At 47.5% G+C, this 17,671-nt stretch overlaps 1 protein-coding gene across 1 annotated transcript in view; it reads left to right on the top strand.

Annotated features, from left to right (window-relative positions):
• The first annotated feature begins 612 nt into the window (after positions 1–612).
• LOC126542021 (oxytocin receptor-like) overlaps positions 613–17,671 on the top strand; it is a 131,858-nt gene continuing 114,799 nt past the window's right edge. The window contains exon 1 of the mRNA XM_072286421.1: positions 613–2,660. Within this exon, the coding sequence (XP_072142522.1) occupies positions 1,628–2,660 (1,033 nt within the window). The 5' untranslated portion in view covers positions 613–1,627. The remainder of the gene's footprint in view (positions 2,661–17,671) is intronic.

The raw sequence follows: 17,671 nt of genomic DNA, 5'->3' as shown, positions 1-17,671 counted from the left end.
CCCCTGTATCAGCCCGAAAAGGGCTAAGAGTATTCGAAATAAAAATAAAATAATACAAATAAATAAGAGAATACTGCCCGCAACCTTCATCGGCGCGGAAGGCAGTGAAGCCAAAGCTTTTGTGCCTTTTATTTATTATTATTATTAATATTATTATTATTATTATTATTATTATTATTATTATTATTATTATTATTATTATTATTATTGAGAATGAACGGCCTCAGCGGCCGCTTTTGACTGCGTAGTGCTGTTCGCGCCGTGAACTCTCATTCACCACGGCTTTCATTCGCCTCTCTTCTTTCATCTATTTCCACGTTCTCCTCCTCCAGTGTAAACAACCCCCCCCCCCTCCCCCCCCCCCGCCGGATTCTCAGCTTTCAATCTTGATTCCTTTCTCGCTCATCTGGCGAGCGCGAAGCTTGTCACCGCGGCCGACACCTCGAGCAGTCGCTCCCACCCGCTCGGCGTAGTGACGTTCGCGACCACGACATGGCGCTGCGTGCCGGCGCCCTCGACGAGCGCGCGTCCCGTGCGGGCAGCGCCGCCGGATAAAGTTTCGCCCCAGCGCGCGAGGCGATTCGGTCGACGCTCCGGCGCTTGGCAGTCGACGTCGGAGAGTGCGTCCCGTGGAGACCGAGCGGCTTGGTTGATCTGCCTGTGACGGCTGAAGCCGCCGCCCGACAGTGAGCGCTGTACCGCGGTAGAGCAGTCGGAATTTCTCGCTGGCAGTGTTCTTCCGAGGCGAGAAGGAAGACGTGATGACTTACGGCAGAGACGCAGTAGTTAGTACGCGTCCGGAATAGCTTGTTGCGCGCGCGCGTGTGTTGTGCTAGGTATTCGTGGGCGTTCTTAGAGTTACTTCGTGACCGCGATAGTGTGCGAGCTTTTTAAATTTGTTCTGCGACGGAAGAAAAAGTTGTCCGGCCGTGAGCTTATAGAGCTTACGGGTGCAGAGATGCACTTCGTCAGCGTCCACCTGTAACGCCATTCTTGTTCTGCGGAAGGTTAGTTCACGTTTTTTGGAGAGTTTGCTCCGTTTGTCTGTATTACTCTTTATTTTTTAATGAAATTTTAAGCAGTTTGATTTGACGTGTGTTTGAAATTTCTGCTAACTAAACTTGCGGAGATCTTTCGGTGGGTTCGCTAGAGAGTTCAGATATTGTTGTCTTCGGAGACCATATATATCAGGCGTTCTTGGATTTTCGGTGTGGGAGTGGCAAAAAATGGTTTTTAAAAATTTGTATGAAGACTGCCAGTACCAGAGAATAGTTTATTCTATGGTGTAGAAAGAAGTCAGCTCGGCTTCATGCATTTAAGTTCAATATTTGTGCGCATAATAACTGCAGGAGTGATGGTTTTTCTATACAACCCAACACACCCGCAACTCCGCTGTCTCCATAGTCGCCAATGCCAACACTGAACAGCATCTAGCTATGGTTCTTCCAGGACTACATGATTCTACACAATGAGAGTGCGCCGTGTGCTTCACACGAACCATGCTCGCTGTGTCATTCATGCACTCCGCTCTAAGACAGGAACTGAAATCGCACTAGTTATCCGTTAGCGTACGTTAACCTAATTGCGGCGCAGCCACTCCCTAGGGGAGGAACCGCGGCCGCAATTCATGGAACAGCGCGTGGTGGATCACGAGAGCGGCGCTTATTCCGAAGGCGTCCCCTCGACGCCGGCGTCTCCGCCCTTAGTCGACGATGTCTCAGCCAACTCGACCGCGATCTGGGCAAGTTCGCGCGACGAGTCGCTCGCGCACATCGAAATCGCCGTTCTGGCGCTCATCTTCGCCTTCACCGTCGCCGGCAACGGCTGCGTTCTCGCCGCACTGGCGGCGCGCCGCTGCAAGCTGACGCGGATGTACTACTTCCTGCTTCACCTGTGCATCTCGGACCTTACCACCGCCTTCTTCACGGTGCTTCCCCAGCTGGGCTGGGACGCCACCTACCGCTTCCGCGGCGGGGACGTCGCCTGCAAGTCCGTCAAGTTCGTCCAGCTGCTGGGACCGTATCTGTCCTCCTACGTGCTCGTGGTGACCGCCGTGGACAGGTACCAGGCCATCTGCTTTCCCCTGTCCAGCTGCTCCTGGACCCCGAGAAAGTCCAAGATACTCGTGTCGGTCGCCTGGGCAGTGTCGCTGCTGTGCTGCGTGCCGCAGGTGTTCATCTTCAGCTACCAGGAGGTGTCGGCCGGAGTGTACGACTGCTGGGGCACCTTCATCGAGCCGTGGGGTCTGCGAGCCTACGTCACGTGGTACGGCGTGTCGGTCTTCTTCGTGCCCCTGCTGGTGCTGTGCTTCACGTACGTGTGCATCTGCCACTCCATCTGGCGCAACCTGCGCCAGAAGAGGGAGAGCTCGAAGGCCGCGGACGGTGCCGCGACCGCCACCGTCGTCGTGGACGGGTCCACGCGGGCTGTTCGCCGCGCCTTCCGCCTCAAAGGTGCCGCGGCAAACAGGGACAGCGCCGTGGCGCCCTTCATGGCTCCGCGCAGCCACTCGGTGCGCGGACTGTCCCGCGCCAAGATCAAGACGGTCAAGATCACCGTCGTGGTCATCGTGCTGTACATTGCCTGCTCATCGCCGTTCATCTGCGTCCAAATGTGGATGTACTGGAGCCCGTACGCCAACATTGCCGATCCGTGGACGAGTAAGTCAAGACTTTGTGATTTTCCTTCTTTTTATTTCTGCTCAAACGCCTTCGTTGCTTTGACTCGCAGAGAAAAAAAAAAATGACAAGATGTGCATTACGTGAAGTGCAAAGCGATTTTATTGTGGCACAGAACAAGCGCACACCTATAAAATAAATAAATAAATAAATAAATAAATAAATAAATAAATAAATAAAAGGGCTTTACCTATAGCCGTGTGGTGCACAGAGAAAGTGATTTCGCTTACCTTCTCTTTTTCATGTTTTGATCCAAACAAATGACACCCTCGGCACTAAGCTTTCAGGGGGTTGCAAATGAAGTGTACTCGCTTCGGTACAGTACATGTAAGTGCAATATTTGTCTAGAAGCAAACCACACAAAAAAATGTTTAAAGAAGTAAGCTTACACGAATTACTCAACATGTAGCCGGCACCCTTGGTCATGGCTTCATAATGGTTTCAGTACGGCACCAGCCACACCACACGGTAAGCCGGTGCTGTGAGTGCGAATTTGGAGGTGTTCTGCGATGTTAGAAGGTTATAGTGCACAATGCAACAAAAATACGATACGCTGCGATAAGAAGGGAATATTGTGCCATTTTGCTACGTAATTATGTTTGTAAAAGCATTCTGTGCAACAATCTTGTCTAACGGCACAAAAAAGTCAGCTACTTCCCTTCGTTCCCTTGTCAACAGTTGTGCGATAAGGGCTCCGCTCCAGTAGGAGGCGCACTTCACCAGCGGAGCCGTTGCGCGCGCAAACGTTATCGAACCCCAAACTCTCACTCAAGATGAAATAACTATATAAAATATACGAAGCGGTCTGCGCTGGATGTATGAAAGAAGATGAAGTGGGCTAGGGGAGAAGTGAGGAAGAAGAAGTTAGAATAAAATGGCGGATGATACCCGTCTCACAGATTATGTCGTTTCTACTGCCGTTCTAGTTAGGAACGCTACAATATAGTTCGCTGATATCAAAACCCTGTGCTTGTTTATACAATATAATCATCCACCGATCTTTTGCTGTCACCTTAAGGTCATCTGTGATATAATCCCTTAAAGATACTGTTGTTATTAACAATAGTACGGGCTGACCGACTTTTATTTCCTTCTTTTGTAGCACAAAATTTGCACAGACTGAGTGGATCCTTAGCCCTAGACTAGATTGCGTCCAAAAAATTCTTTTTTTTTTACAATGGCAATTCGGACAGGCTAGACAACATTGAACAAAACGACATATACAATCTTCACATTTCAAATCAACAGGTTCATCAACAATAAAGCATACAATATTGATCAAGTATCAAATCGAACATAAAATCAATCAAATTTAATATAAAATCTAATCTACAACACACAAAGGTATATTCAGAAGAAAAAAAGGAAGCAAACTAATATACATGCGAAAAATGCAAATTAGTTACATATTTCATAAATATTTGATTACGTCTAGGTTTGTTAACCGCTGGATGTAGTGTTATGCAGTGCGTTAGCAAAACGAGGTGACATTTTGATTAAAAAGGAATAGTGTTCCAGATTTTAATACCACAGGAGTCAATAGACGTTCGCTGTATACATTATAAGTGACATTAATATTTAAATTGCCGAAAGATAATTGTCGAGTACAACGAGAAGGTGCGCGAAACAGCGACACATGAAAAAGATGATTGTAATTTACAAGGGCGTACACATACGTTGCTACATTAAATTTTTATAAGGGGTCGAAGGGCAGGTCGAAGGAATACAATACTTTTTCCGTATAATCCACATTCTTAATAAAGAAGCTCGAACGGGTCATGAATTTTAACGTTAGCATATGAAGGGCAATGCCCTGACTCAAGCTGCATTAGCGAAGCAACTAATTGTCGCGTGCCTGCAGAACGCAAGTTTATGCATGTTTTCAAACAGAATAGTGGGCGAGAGAGAAAACCGCATTTTGGCACATCGGGGAGGCTGTCATCCGGATTGCAAGAGCAGCAGTACAGACAACACGCAAGGTTTTATATGGTAAAATTACGCCACAATAAACTGCAAGAAATGCAACTTACGAGAAAAAAAAAAACAGCTTAATCGAGCAAACAGAAAATATGCTATACAGTTTTGCTAAGTACCAAATTGGTTCTACGTGAACTCGGTATCTACTGGTTATCAGCTCGCCGTATATATAGGGTGCCGTTTACAGTGAAGCTGTTTATAGCTACGCTTCCGTGCATCCTTGTTCTGCGTCAACAAAAACTATCATCATCAGCAATTTCTCACCTCTTTCGTAATGCAGAGGCGATATATATATATATATATAGTAGTCCACGCAAATCTACATGAATAAATGTGTTCGTAATTTTATACAATATTCTGTGTCACCTCTGTGTCGTGTGCTAAACAGCTTCGCTGGTCACCCACCTTCATAGAGTGGAATGGTTCAGGTTTTATTTTGTATTTTTTTGTGCTGCGCTAAATTTTAAAAGTTGCCTGTGGCAGATAGCAAAGTTCTAGTCCTTGATCTAAATTACTCGATGAGGTGGTCATTGATTCTACGAGAAAGAAAATATGACTAATTAAATAGTTAATGTAACTACACTAATTAACTTTTTTAACGGATTACGTTACGGCACATATTTCAATCTCCGTATTGCAACTAGTGAGGTTGCGAGGCATATCGGCTTAGAATAAATGCTGAACATGGCACCGGTTTCGACTTACGCGTCGTCAAACTTCCGTAACGATGCATTGTTCCACTTACTTTTTAGGCGACTCTGTTTCATGCCTTGAAGCACAAACGTCACTGTAACGCCAATGCAGTTCGTCGGACCCGTTGAAAAGTAATATCTCGAAACTAGTGCAGTCCTGAGAATTAGTTCCGAGTGGATAGGTATTGCGAACTCACCGGCTACATTTCGTAAGTTGAAATATGTGCCGTAAAGTATGTTAACGAAAAAGGTTATTAGTGTAATTATGTTAATTCTTCAATTAAGTATTTTGAGTTTTCGTGGAAGTAATGGCCACCTCATCCAGTAATTTAGCTCAAGGGTTAAAGTTGTGCTGTCTGCCACAGTCAATTCTTAAAATTTTGGTGCAGCTTAAAAAAGAAAGAAAAAAGAAAAACTACCTGGTAGGTATTACGTGTATAGTGCAGCGCTCCGATCGTTGAGCTTAGTCTCATTTTCGACGAAAACTCGTCGAGCGAGGATATGTATACGACCAAATTACAACGAGCAGTTGCGTAAGGCTGAAAGAAAAATCAATCACAGTACTCACGTTTCGAGACCGCTACGCGTAGGTGTTGACAGTGTACCATAATAAATGAAATCAAGTCACTCACTGAGCGGTACTATTGGTGGTCTTGCGTATGGGTCGGCTGAACATAAAATGAACAAGCAGGACAAACAATGCTAATAAAAGTGCAGTTTCGTCTAAAGGCGAAGCATTGAGAGCGAATGCAGATTTTACCATTGCGCTTGAGCGCTTCACGTGATGGTCAAACAATACGCGCAGGCGACAAAGCGCGACCCATCAAACGAGGTAACTGTTGCAGGAACAGCGCCATGGCATATAACAAGCTTGACGCAACGCTGGCGCGATGATGAATGCCGGCATTACAGGCGCCACACCTCGCTGGTACAGCGCCGTTATGGGGCGCGCGTACATAACTATTCAGGTTGTAATTAGGTCGTCATGGCAGTGACGACGACGACGATGACGTGTGTGTGTGAGAGAGAGGTGAGGAGGGGTCGTGCGTGCGTGCGTCGGCCTGTGCGTGTGTCTGTGTGTGGTGGAGGGGCTGGACGCGAGTGCGCGTACGTGTAGCGAGGGTTTTCTGCGTGCGAGTGCATGTGTGGGCTTGTACCGTGGGCTTGATCGTGTGGATGTGCGTGCGTGAGTGTGTGTGTGTGCGGCTGTGTGTACGCGAAAGTACGCGAGAGTACGCGAATCGTGTGCTGTGCGTGCACGCACATGTGCGCGAGTTATCGCGCGTTGATCGCACGTGCCCCGCAAATCGTCGTTGTGGCGGCGAGGGCGTAACGCAGTTAAAAGGTGTGGAGAGTCGGGAGAGTAGCAGCACTACCATAAAGCACAAAACACACATGTCTCTCCTCGACCGAGACCATTGATTTCTGGAACCACCTTTCTGCGATAATGAAGTGTTGTACGCGAGGCCCCTGAGAGCTGTCAAGAAGGGCTAAGACCTTCTCCTGTGCAGCCACGGCTTAGCGCTGTCCGGGAAAGAAGCTGACAGGTTCCGCGTAAAGCCGGACGCACCGCCAGATGAATAAGGAGAAGTGGCCAGTCTTATCAGATGAGAAATGATCACGAGCTGCGCCGTCAGCCTTATTCGATATGGCGAATCCGTTTCTATGAGCCGCATCACACTTGCGAACGTATTCTGCGATTATCGCAAGTTCTTCGGTTTAGTAGTGCCGCTCTTATGTGCGCAAAGTGGGCAGCCAACCCTTTCTTCTGAAGAGGCAGTTTAAAGATGTACGCTTTGGCTTAAAACCAGCGCACGCACGAATGCTCGCTGCCTCGCATTACTATAGGCATCGGCCGCAGTCCTCAAAAGACGCGCTTAACAAGATAATTTGTCGCATATAGCCCCAGCACTGTTATAAAGAAAAGAAAATATGCGTTGAGGTACATCGTATCGGAGTTAATCTGGATCAATTAGAGACGATATTTATTTCCGCGAATCAAAATTTGGCTGGTATTATCTTACAATCACCGATTATAAAAAAATCGGCGAGAGGGCTCCGAGTTGGAATGCGCTCAGAGAGAGAAAGAGACAGAGAGCGAGAGAGAGAGAAAGAGCACGAAGAGGAAAGGCAGCGAGGTCAGCCGTAGGAGCGTCCGGTTTGCTACCCTACACAGGGGGTAACAAAAAGGAGGAACAGAAAGAGGAAGAGAGTGAGTCCTGAGTGCACGTGGGAGCATGCATGGATGTCTATAAGCGGTCTCTCAAACCGGTGCACTTCAAGTGCTGCACTAAGACACGAATCGCTTTTTGTGCCAGTGACTCGAGTCTCGAGTCCAGTTGGTTTAAAGTTGTCGGGAGAGAGAGGCATTGTGCGTCATAGCGAGGACAGATACACCATAGGTGCTTGATGGTTTCCTAGCGCCTACAGGAGTCGCACATCGGGCTATCGGCCATTCCCATGCGATAGAAGTAAGCGTTCGCATACGCCGCTCCCAGCCACAAGCTGCACAACCAAGTTGGTTCCCCGCGGGAAAGGCTAAATGGCACTTGTAGCAGTAGCAAGGAGTTCAGCTTATGCAATCGGCACTTGAACTACCGAAAGGCTGCTTCTTTTTTTGTGCGAGCAGGCGAAGTTTCCTGGCAGTGTCCGTTCTCGTCAAAGGTATTGGACGCGTCTGAATGTCTTCGTGGCTAGACATGGCAGCCCTGTCAGCGAAGTCGTTGCCGGCGATGCTTTAGTGAGCAGGAATCCACTGAAAGATTATGTTGTGCCCTGTTTCCAGAGCATAGTGCTAAGCTATGTACATTGATACTGGGTGATCTCGCGCTGTGAAGATTGTTGGCGTTGTAGACGCACACTGCGGAAGACCGAGACAGGCCCGTAGGGGTGTAGTCATGGGAGTCCACGTAGGTTTGTTTTGCAGGTGTTGCCTAGCACAGGGAGGCTGTATCTTGCGAAGCCGAGGAACAAGGCACTATAAAGCTGCAGCATTGACCGCACCGATGTGCCTCATGATTTTCCGCGGTTTCACTCGAGGATATCGCAGCCATCCTTAGATATAAGATGACGTAATGCACTCTTGATTAGCGCTAATCATTCTTGAAAAGGTCGCGTAAGTTCTCTCGGCTAGCAGGGAAGCTAAGTGATGGTCGGAAATTCTTGACAGATGGAGGATGTGTGCACTGAAAGAGTCGACAGCTGCATGCGCCTGGGTCGTATCGTCTCTCACGAAGGCAATTGTAAACTGGCAACATCCGCGCTCTGGAGAGCGCGGATGTTGGTCTTGCATGTATTTGACAAAACCGGCAGACAGTAACGCAGGAGTCCAAAGAACAGCCCCTTACACAGCTGAAGCATTGAATGGACTGGTATAGACCAAATTTTCCCGCAGAGAAATTTTGAAAACCTTTGCAATGGCAGATAACTTCCTCTCCATATACACGCAGTGGGGGTTCCAATAGAGGTTGCGGTCAATGATACCCAGAACGCGATGCGTCTTAACATAACATACAGCTTGATCGTTGATTGAAACGGTGCGCAATGACATTTGTTTGCACGTAAAGCCAACCAATGCGGAATTCCCAGCTGACATACTGAGGCCTTGTTCTCGGAGATCAGAAATCGTCATGGTTGCCATGCCGCTGAAGTCTGTCTCGCATCTGAACGCTCAGATATATTGCGAAACATGAGCAACTGATTTCTAGTGTAACCGTCGACAGGCGTAATAAACCCCTTGAATACCAGTTAAGTTACTGCTGGAGTCGCAGACTAAACCTGCCTTCAGGAGTTTGAACCAGTTGCCTGGTCGCAGCCGTACAGGACGATTACTCTGGTTTCTTCTTCACGGTAGTGGAGACACATTGCCTCCGCTGTGCTACGTGTGCAGGGTGCATCAGTTTTTCAACATCCGTGCTGCGTTTACCTACTCTGCTGTCCCAAAACATGTCTTGTATTTTGTACGAGTGAAGATACATTGTAGAGGCAAACACGTCTTCAAATATTTGAGAGATTCTACTTCAGCCTTCGCTGATAGAGGGAAAACTGTGCAATTTTTGTAGACGCTGTCGTTCCAAAAAATGCAGTGGATGGTCACTGACCCGTAGGTTTAGTGTGATAGCAATTATAAGTACACTGGAGGAGGTGTTCGCGCCGCCGCCGTCTTGCGGTCATGGTATGTACAGTCGCGCATGCAGGGCTCGATGGTGTAGCGCTGTGCATTTGGCTGCAAAAGCGACGAACGCTGCTTTGGCTCCGCTCAGTCAGCTCTGCCGGAGCCAGAGCCGCGTTCTGGCTTCCGCTGCTGGCATGAGCGTTGTGCGGCAGAGTGCGGAATGGACGGTGGACCGTAAACGTGAAGCTGAATCTAAACTTTTCATTGTGCGCTGACTAACGCCCCAGTAGCTTCCCGCCGGACTCGCCCTGTGCACTGTCGAGGTGCGAGCCTTTTGCGACACCTGGTATCTCCGAGGGCACTGTTCTTGCTGCGCAGGCGCAGCAGCCTTCAGGCCTGCTGCGTCGTGCCATGTCGCGCCATGCCGCGTCCGCGTATTGTTAGAGCCAGCGTTACTCGACTAGGTTCAGTTTTAAAACTCCTGCGACTGCGGGGACCCACCACCGATCCTTGCATCTGGTGGCGCTGCTGTCGCACTTTGCTCGGTCAGAACGCAGCGGACGGGCCGGCGAAGCACTCTCCGCGGCTGTTCACGTGTTTTGGCTGTTTGTAGACATGCGTGTTTTGCTGCATTCTCGTTTTTTTTTTTTTGCGACACTCTTGTGCGTTTTCAATGCCGTGTGCATTTTGACGAGTTTACGGCCCGTATCATCCAATTTTATTTGGTGACGCGAATGCATATTTATGCTCCGTTCCTGCAGCGAGAACCTGCATTGAATGTGCAAGTCTGCTCGGAGGCGAGCGAAGCTCGCGTAGGTTTTAATATTGCAATTGGGAATGTGGCGTTCTGATGAAAAAAAAATATTGCTAGCTTCAGTTTCTTTTTCATCCCGAAAGGAAGTGCTGAGAGTGTGTATATACAGAGTGTCCCAGCTAACTTTAGCCAGACTTTAAAAATATGTGAATCCGACGTAGCGTGACAGAACCGAGGTAATGTTGTTTGACCTTGCTTGGACATGCTTAGATTATTGTTTTTTTCGTTCCGCCTAATTGCATAATTAGTCTTAATTAATTGTTCAACTTCTTTAATATTATAGTTAGATGAAAGTGTCAATAAGAAATTGCAGAGCGACATGAACAGCTACCAATACAGCTTTCTGTTGTTCAGTACGTGCTACATAAAAGTGTTTTTCCGAGCGTGAAAGGAGCCCGCGAACACACGCAAAGTGCTTTGAGTGGCCAGTGGAGCGGCAATATTGCGTGCAGCTGCGGGCTTCTTTCACACTCGGAAAAACACTTTTATGTAGCACGTACTGAGCAACAGAAAACTGTATCGGGAGCTTTTCATGTCGCTCTATAATTTTCTCATTGTCACTTTTCATCTAATCACAATATTTCAGAAGATTAAGTTAGTTAAGACTAATTATCTAATTAGGCGGCATGTAAGACACTGAGTATCTCCAAGCGACGCCAAACAACACTACCTTATTTCTATCCAGCTACGTGGCATTCCCATATTTTAAAACTCGGGCTAAAGTTAGCTGGGACACCATGTATATCGAGAGAAGGTGCCATGGATTTATTCCTATATATACTATTTTAAAAGTGCATCGATTGGCTTGCTGACCTCCCTGCTGATGAGTAGCACCTAGTAGTACTAACTAAATCATAAATTACCCGATTGAGCTGCGGACAGCTACAACAGCTGATTATAGCAACTTTGGTACTAATCAATTAATGGTTTAATTACACGACTAAATAATTAAAATTGGAGGCGCACTGCGCTGAAGAAATATTTTATTTGTATATCTTATGTTCTAATAAAGAAAGACTTTGTATCCCTAGGTGGATTAATGCGAAAGCACTGTCGCCACCAAAGGTCGAGGATGCGACTCCCACCAACGATCATGGGTTCGAGCGCCTTAATTAACTCTATATTGATTACCTTCGCCTTAATTACCATAAAGGTTAGCGGTTTTGACTCCTACCAATGATCGTAGGTTCGAGTGCCATTGTGCCTTAGTTCACTCTACCTTAATTAACTTCACCTTAATTTACACCAAAGGATGTGTGTTGCGCTCCCACTAAAGGTCGTGGGTTCGAGTGCCTTAAGTATATCTTAGAAAATGGGCCTTAATTATCCCTAATTTAACACCAACGGTCGCTGGTTCGACTTCTACCAATGGTCGTGGGTTCGAGTGCCTTTATTTTAATTAGCTGTGCCTTAATTAACTCGCCTGATTCACTCTGCCTTAATTAACTTTGCCTTAACTCACGTATTCGACTGCCTCGGTAAGCTCACTTGGGCTCCCTTGACCATTTGGACCAGTGTAGACGCGCTAACGCCGCCTCATGAGCCATACAATGCGTTCGCATTATAAGTTAACTAGTACTAATCAGCAACAGCTACTTACAGCTACTCATCAGCAACAGCTGATTAGTAGATCGCAGTGAACGGCCAGGGCTGCTGCGGCCCTGGACTAAGGACTCCAAAGTGCACTCCAGGGGAGCGCAACAGCATTTGCACAGCTACCTAGTCTTTTAATCTATCTGTTAAACGCGAGACTATTGAAACATTAAAAAACTCATCGACGAAAACGCTGCGTTCTTAAGTTGCGAAATCGGAGGACCCAAGCACCTTCGCCAACGCAGAGCTGCGCCCGCGTAGAGCTACCTGCGGCGCTCCCGCTCTCTGGCGGCAAACCAAGGCACGGGGGCGCCCGCGATATACGGCGCCTACGGAGAGTTAAACAACTGAACCTAGTCTAGTAACGTTGGTTAGAGCAGCGAGCGAGATGCTCGAGCGCAACTACTGCTGCTGCTGCTAGCTACAGCTGTACAACCTATTCAGGTGTGTTGTGCCAATTTCACAAAGCGTTCGTAAGTGCTCGTCGCCTTCGGTCGGCCCCCTTCGTAAAATATAACGTCCAGCATCAGGATTGGCCAGAATTCGCTCTTATGACCCATTCTGACGGAAGCGCTATTTTTGTGACTACGGGCGCTGTTCTTCATGAAATTACGTATTAAAAGAATAACTTGCGCATAAATATCTTCACTGCAACAAATACACTCTTTCAAGCGCATAATTCTTTCATTAAAGCGGCCCTTTCTCTATTTTCTCTGCGCGATTTGGCTCATCTGTTCGGCCGGCTTCCCTCCGAGTAAGGTGAGTCGATCCTCGAGATAGTACAATGATAAGCCGTACAGATCCTAGTGAGGTTGTGATGAAAAGTGGGCGAATCCCCGGAGACTGCCCAATAAGCGGTCGCGTGGATCACGTGGGTCGTGCATAGTGAGAGTTTTCCGCGTCTTGCTGATTTGCCGAGCAGCTCGCGAACGCTATGAGGCAAAATGCGTCGCAGGAGATGAACAGTTTGATAGAATTTAATTAAATGAATCACGAAAGCTTTGCTTCACATATAGATTTAGAGATCTGCATTGGATCTGCATCATTTATTTTATCGTCGTGGGCGAACACTATTTTGAGAAGGTTACAATCCAGTTGATTTAGTTTATGAATAATAGGAAACGCTAGAGGCCAAAACATTAATTACAAAGGAAACACGCATGATTTATGTACCAGTTGAAATTGAGGGAAAGAAGCACAGTGAGGCAAGATATGTGATATGTAATATAACCAGTGGCTAATTCGAGTAATAATTAAGTGGGATATAATAAAACAATATGATGAGGTGAGGAAATAAGCAACCATACGGAGGGGATATCATTTGCGAAGAACAGGGCTGATTCGAGATTTCCAAGAGAGACCTTTCTTTAGAAGCAGACACTGGAAGAGGCGAAAATAATGGCTTCATTCATAAAGGTCTCCAGAGCAGGCAGAGGCTCATGTGCCCAGACAAAAGCCCCTGTCACGCCATAGATCGGCGGCAGCTTACGGGCGGCCAAATAGAAATAAACACACACGCACACACACACAAACACACACACACGTGAACTCTGTCTCTTTTGATAAAGGCTGTGGATTCAAAGTGTGGCTCGCTAGGTGACGTTACAAAAGGTAGGCCGAAATTTCAGTGAAAAGAAAATCTTCATAAGCTACAGTAATGAGTTGTCCGTCTATATTACACGCACTAGAGACTTCAATGTAATTATGCAAACTGGAGCGCTGCGTGTCGCGAGGAGCTGGCATGCGGTAATCTGAACAAGTACCGTGCGCTGTGACAGCAAGGTATCCTGCTGACAGACAACGACACAATATGTCTCGTGCTTGCGAACTATACTCACTGGTGACCACACTAACACCCACAACAACTGTTCTTTATTTTTACCACACTGACCAGGAAGATAACAAATCAATGTTAATTATTTAAACAATCAAACAAGACACTAGAGACACAGTGCCTGATTTCGTTTGGAATTTGCGAGCTAACATAAAATTGCTATGCCGAGCCAATTTAAAAGCACAATTATGTTCAGCATTCATACATAGAGACTTTGTTCGTAAGAGCGAGGTACACCAAAGTCGGTCGATAAAGTAAATGAGCTATCAGAAAGATGCGATTAATTATGCAGGGACGTGTTCTTTTTTTTTCTGTTAGATGTAAGCAAGGAGAAGTGTCCAAAGTAGAAAATTTTCATGGCTGTGTAAAAAAAATAAAATATGTTCTACATAAGGAGGAACATCACTTCCCTAGTGCTTAATTGAATGTGCTGACAGCTGATTACGCATTCAAATGTCTTTTAGTGCTGTCACCATCTATGCTTTTCTCGGCCGCTACAATTACCGACTGGTAGTCGAAATTCTAGACAGAACAATCTGCCTAACCAATATCATTCAAGCACCAACTTCAAGAGAGGAATTATCTTTTTGTCAAATGACAAAGTTGACAGTACACCATTGGTGAAATTACTGAGCAATTAGCCAGACCAAGTGGAGGCCCATTTAGCAATTAGCTGTAGCATGTAGTGCGGGAGCGTTAGATTTAAGTGTCCGACGCAACTGTGTCACTCTGTGCGCAGAAATTCATGTTTTGTTTCACTGCTGTATTCGAGATGCATACACAAATGACCGAATGAATGTTCCGCCAAACGCTTCTTACGCAGAAAAAGAATGTGTATCAGCAAACGCTCCGGCAGACGTAACGCGTGTTCAAAGAGAAATTAGCGATGAATCTACTGAACGACAATTGCGCCGATGGCACTTGCGGAGCTGCGAAGAAATCTGTAAATTTTGCCCTTTAGAGGACGAAGTGCTTCTCTTGCGGAACACATCTCGCCCGTCTCCGTGCTTTTCTGGACTTCTCACTGCACCTGTGGGGTCTACCGCCCCCTCCATCGCGGTGATGGATGTGCAACACCCCGAGGACCCTTCCGGTTCCCGTTCACCCGCGGACATCGGTTCGAGGAAGCGAGGAAATACATCGAGTGGTAGCGAGGACACAGAGCTGTACTCCGCATCAGGTGACGAGTCCTCGGAAGACGGCTTTCGACTTGTCCAGTACCGCAAGGCCAAACGAAGAATGATCAACTCATCTTCGGCGTCCAGCTCGAACACTGTGAAAACAGCGCCTCAACGATGGCCTCACTCCATCCTGTTTGTGCCACAGAACGCTACCGACAACCTGCGCGTCCTCAACAGGCAAGCACTCTCCGTGTATCTCGAAAACACTGTGCCAAACGAGATCAAGGATGTCAGGATAAACACTAGGCGAAACATCCTGGCAATCGATGTGATGAACCCGAGCGCGCTGACCATACTACAACATGTAACGCAGCTGGGAAACATCAAGGTCCGATCCATCATGCCAATGAATGGTGCCACAATAACAGGAGTCATCTATGACATTGACGATGAAATTCCTAATGCAGACCTCCCAGTTCTTATAAAACCAGCAAGTGAACGCAACGTCATTGTGCATGTTTGTCGCCTCGGCAACACACGTTGTGTGAGAATAACGTTCAAAGGCGACTGCCTTCCACCCTACGTGAAGGTCGGCCACTTTCGCCACCAGGTTCGACCATTTATTCCAAGACCAATGCAATGCTTCAATTGTCAGAAGATTGGCCATGTGAAGGGTGTCTGCAGAAATTCGGCCGTGTGCCCTCGATGTGCCGAACCCCACTCAGAAGACAACTGCAGCGCAATCAAGTTGAAGTGTCCTAACTGTCAGGGTGATCACTGTGCCTCTTCCAAAGACTGTCCCCAGATCAAGAAAGAGATCACCATTCTTAAACAAATGGTCAGAGACAGCTCAACCCACAAAGAGGCTGCTGTGAAAGTACGGCGAAGACGACGTCACCGTCGAAGGTCTTCACGACGGAAAACATCAAGTTTTCCGGAACAGTCAACTCGTCAAGCAGCATCACCAGCGGAAGTTTCCAGCCCTCCGAACACCGATGTTGGAAGGGAGAAAACTGCCAGATCTCTCTCCACAAAGGAATGGCCGCCACTTCCACGTACACGACCGCCAGAAGAGCCGCAGAAGAAGCCGCCCCCAGTACAGCAAGGTGCTGTATCCGAGGAGTCACGGAAAACAGATGAGCAAGTGATAGCACTTATTAGGCCTTTAATGAATGCCATTCGCGTGTTGCTAAGCAACATGCACACACCGTCTGCCAGAAGTGCGCTTCAAGTACTGGACGCTCTGAGTCCGGTGCTTGCAACCCTTGAGTAGATCATGGCTCCACAGCCACGGTCTTTTAGGGAAGAGGTCCGACAAGCAGCTATTTTTCAGTGGAATGCGCGCGGACTCAGAGCGCGCCTTTCGGATTTCCGTCGCTTCGTGTACGCCAATATGTTTCCAATTATCGTCATTTGCGAGCCGAACTTATCGAATACAATCAGGCTTTCCGGATATGAATTATTTATGTCGTCAACTGTTTATGAAAACAGTAAGGTTTTGGTGTGTATTCGCCGTGACCTCACCTACACTCATCAGCCTGTACCACCTAATGACAATAACCAATATATATGCCTAAACGTAAGGAAAAAGAATTTGGCCTTTACTTTTGTCGCCGCCTACCTATCTCCGTCAAGTCGATTTGATTACAAAAGACTGCAAGACATCTTTTCCTCAACCTCCAATCCCTGGGTCATCACTGGGGATTTCAACGCCCATCATACACTCTGGGGAAGTCCGATGATCAACGCAAGAGGGAGAGCTCTGGTATCTTTCGCCTCCAGTAATGAACTTTGGCTGCTGAATGATGGAAGTCCTACCTTCTTACGTGGCTCCACCTACAGCAGCTGTCTTGACTTGGCTTTCGTCTCACGAAGCCTTGTCAGACGTGCAGGGTGGTTTGCGGACATAGAGACGCACGGAAGCGACCATATCCCCACGTACATCAAGATCAGAGGATTGTCCCCTTCCAAAATACGGGATACGATCCAAAGAGTGGACTGGCCTAAATTTCAGTCTATTATGGAAGAACACTGCGACGCCAATCCATCTTTCGACTTGGAAGAGGCAATCAAGGGCGCGGTGCAAGACACTATGCGCACTCTCACATGCTTTTCGAAACTGAACGAATTTGATGTGGAACTAGAACGACTTCGAGCAATCCGACGACGTGCTGAACGAAGATACCGACGTACGAAAACAATGGACGATTTACGGACCGCCAGGCGCACGCAAAAGAAGATACAGCGCCGGTTAGCCAAGCTCGAATCGCAACGTTGGACTGCCTTCTGCGAGTCGCTAGATCCGCGCAAGCCTTTATCGCAACTATGGAGAACGGTGCGTGGTCTCCGGACACTCCCCGTACAGCGATTCCCATTCAAGGCGCTTGCCCTCTCTCAAAAGAGATCGGAGATTGACGTGGCAGAGGATTTCTGCGCCAGATTATCCGGCCAACTCACAGTTACCAACATATTATCGCCTTCGAGTAACTGTCCGCCACCACGTGATCACCGGATGGATCTACCATTCTCAATCCACGAACTTAAGGCAGCATTAGCTTTGTGTAGCCGCACATCAGCGCCAGGACCTGACGGAATTTCCTACCGAGCTCTGTGCCACCTGGGTGAGCGAGCGAGAGGAGTTCTCCTTGAGGTGTACAATGAATCTTGGAGAGATGGCACACTACCAACAACCTGGAAGACAAGTCGCCTTGTTCCACTGCTGAAGCCTGGCAAGTCGCCGTTGGAACTCTCATCATATCGCCCGATCGCGTTGGCGAGCTGTGTCGGCAAAGTAATGGAGAGGATGGTCCTAGGACGCCTGGAGTGGTACTTGGAGTACCACAACACC

This window comes from Dermacentor andersoni, chromosome 2 (assembly GCF_023375885.2).
Source record: "Dermacentor andersoni chromosome 2, qqDerAnde1_hic_scaffold, whole genome shotgun sequence".
In the NCBI taxonomy this organism is placed as follows: domain Eukaryota; kingdom Metazoa; phylum Arthropoda; class Arachnida; order Ixodida; family Ixodidae; genus Dermacentor; species Dermacentor andersoni.
The sequence above is the reverse complement of the archived record's forward strand: the minus strand, read 5'-3'. Positions and strand labels throughout refer to the sequence as shown.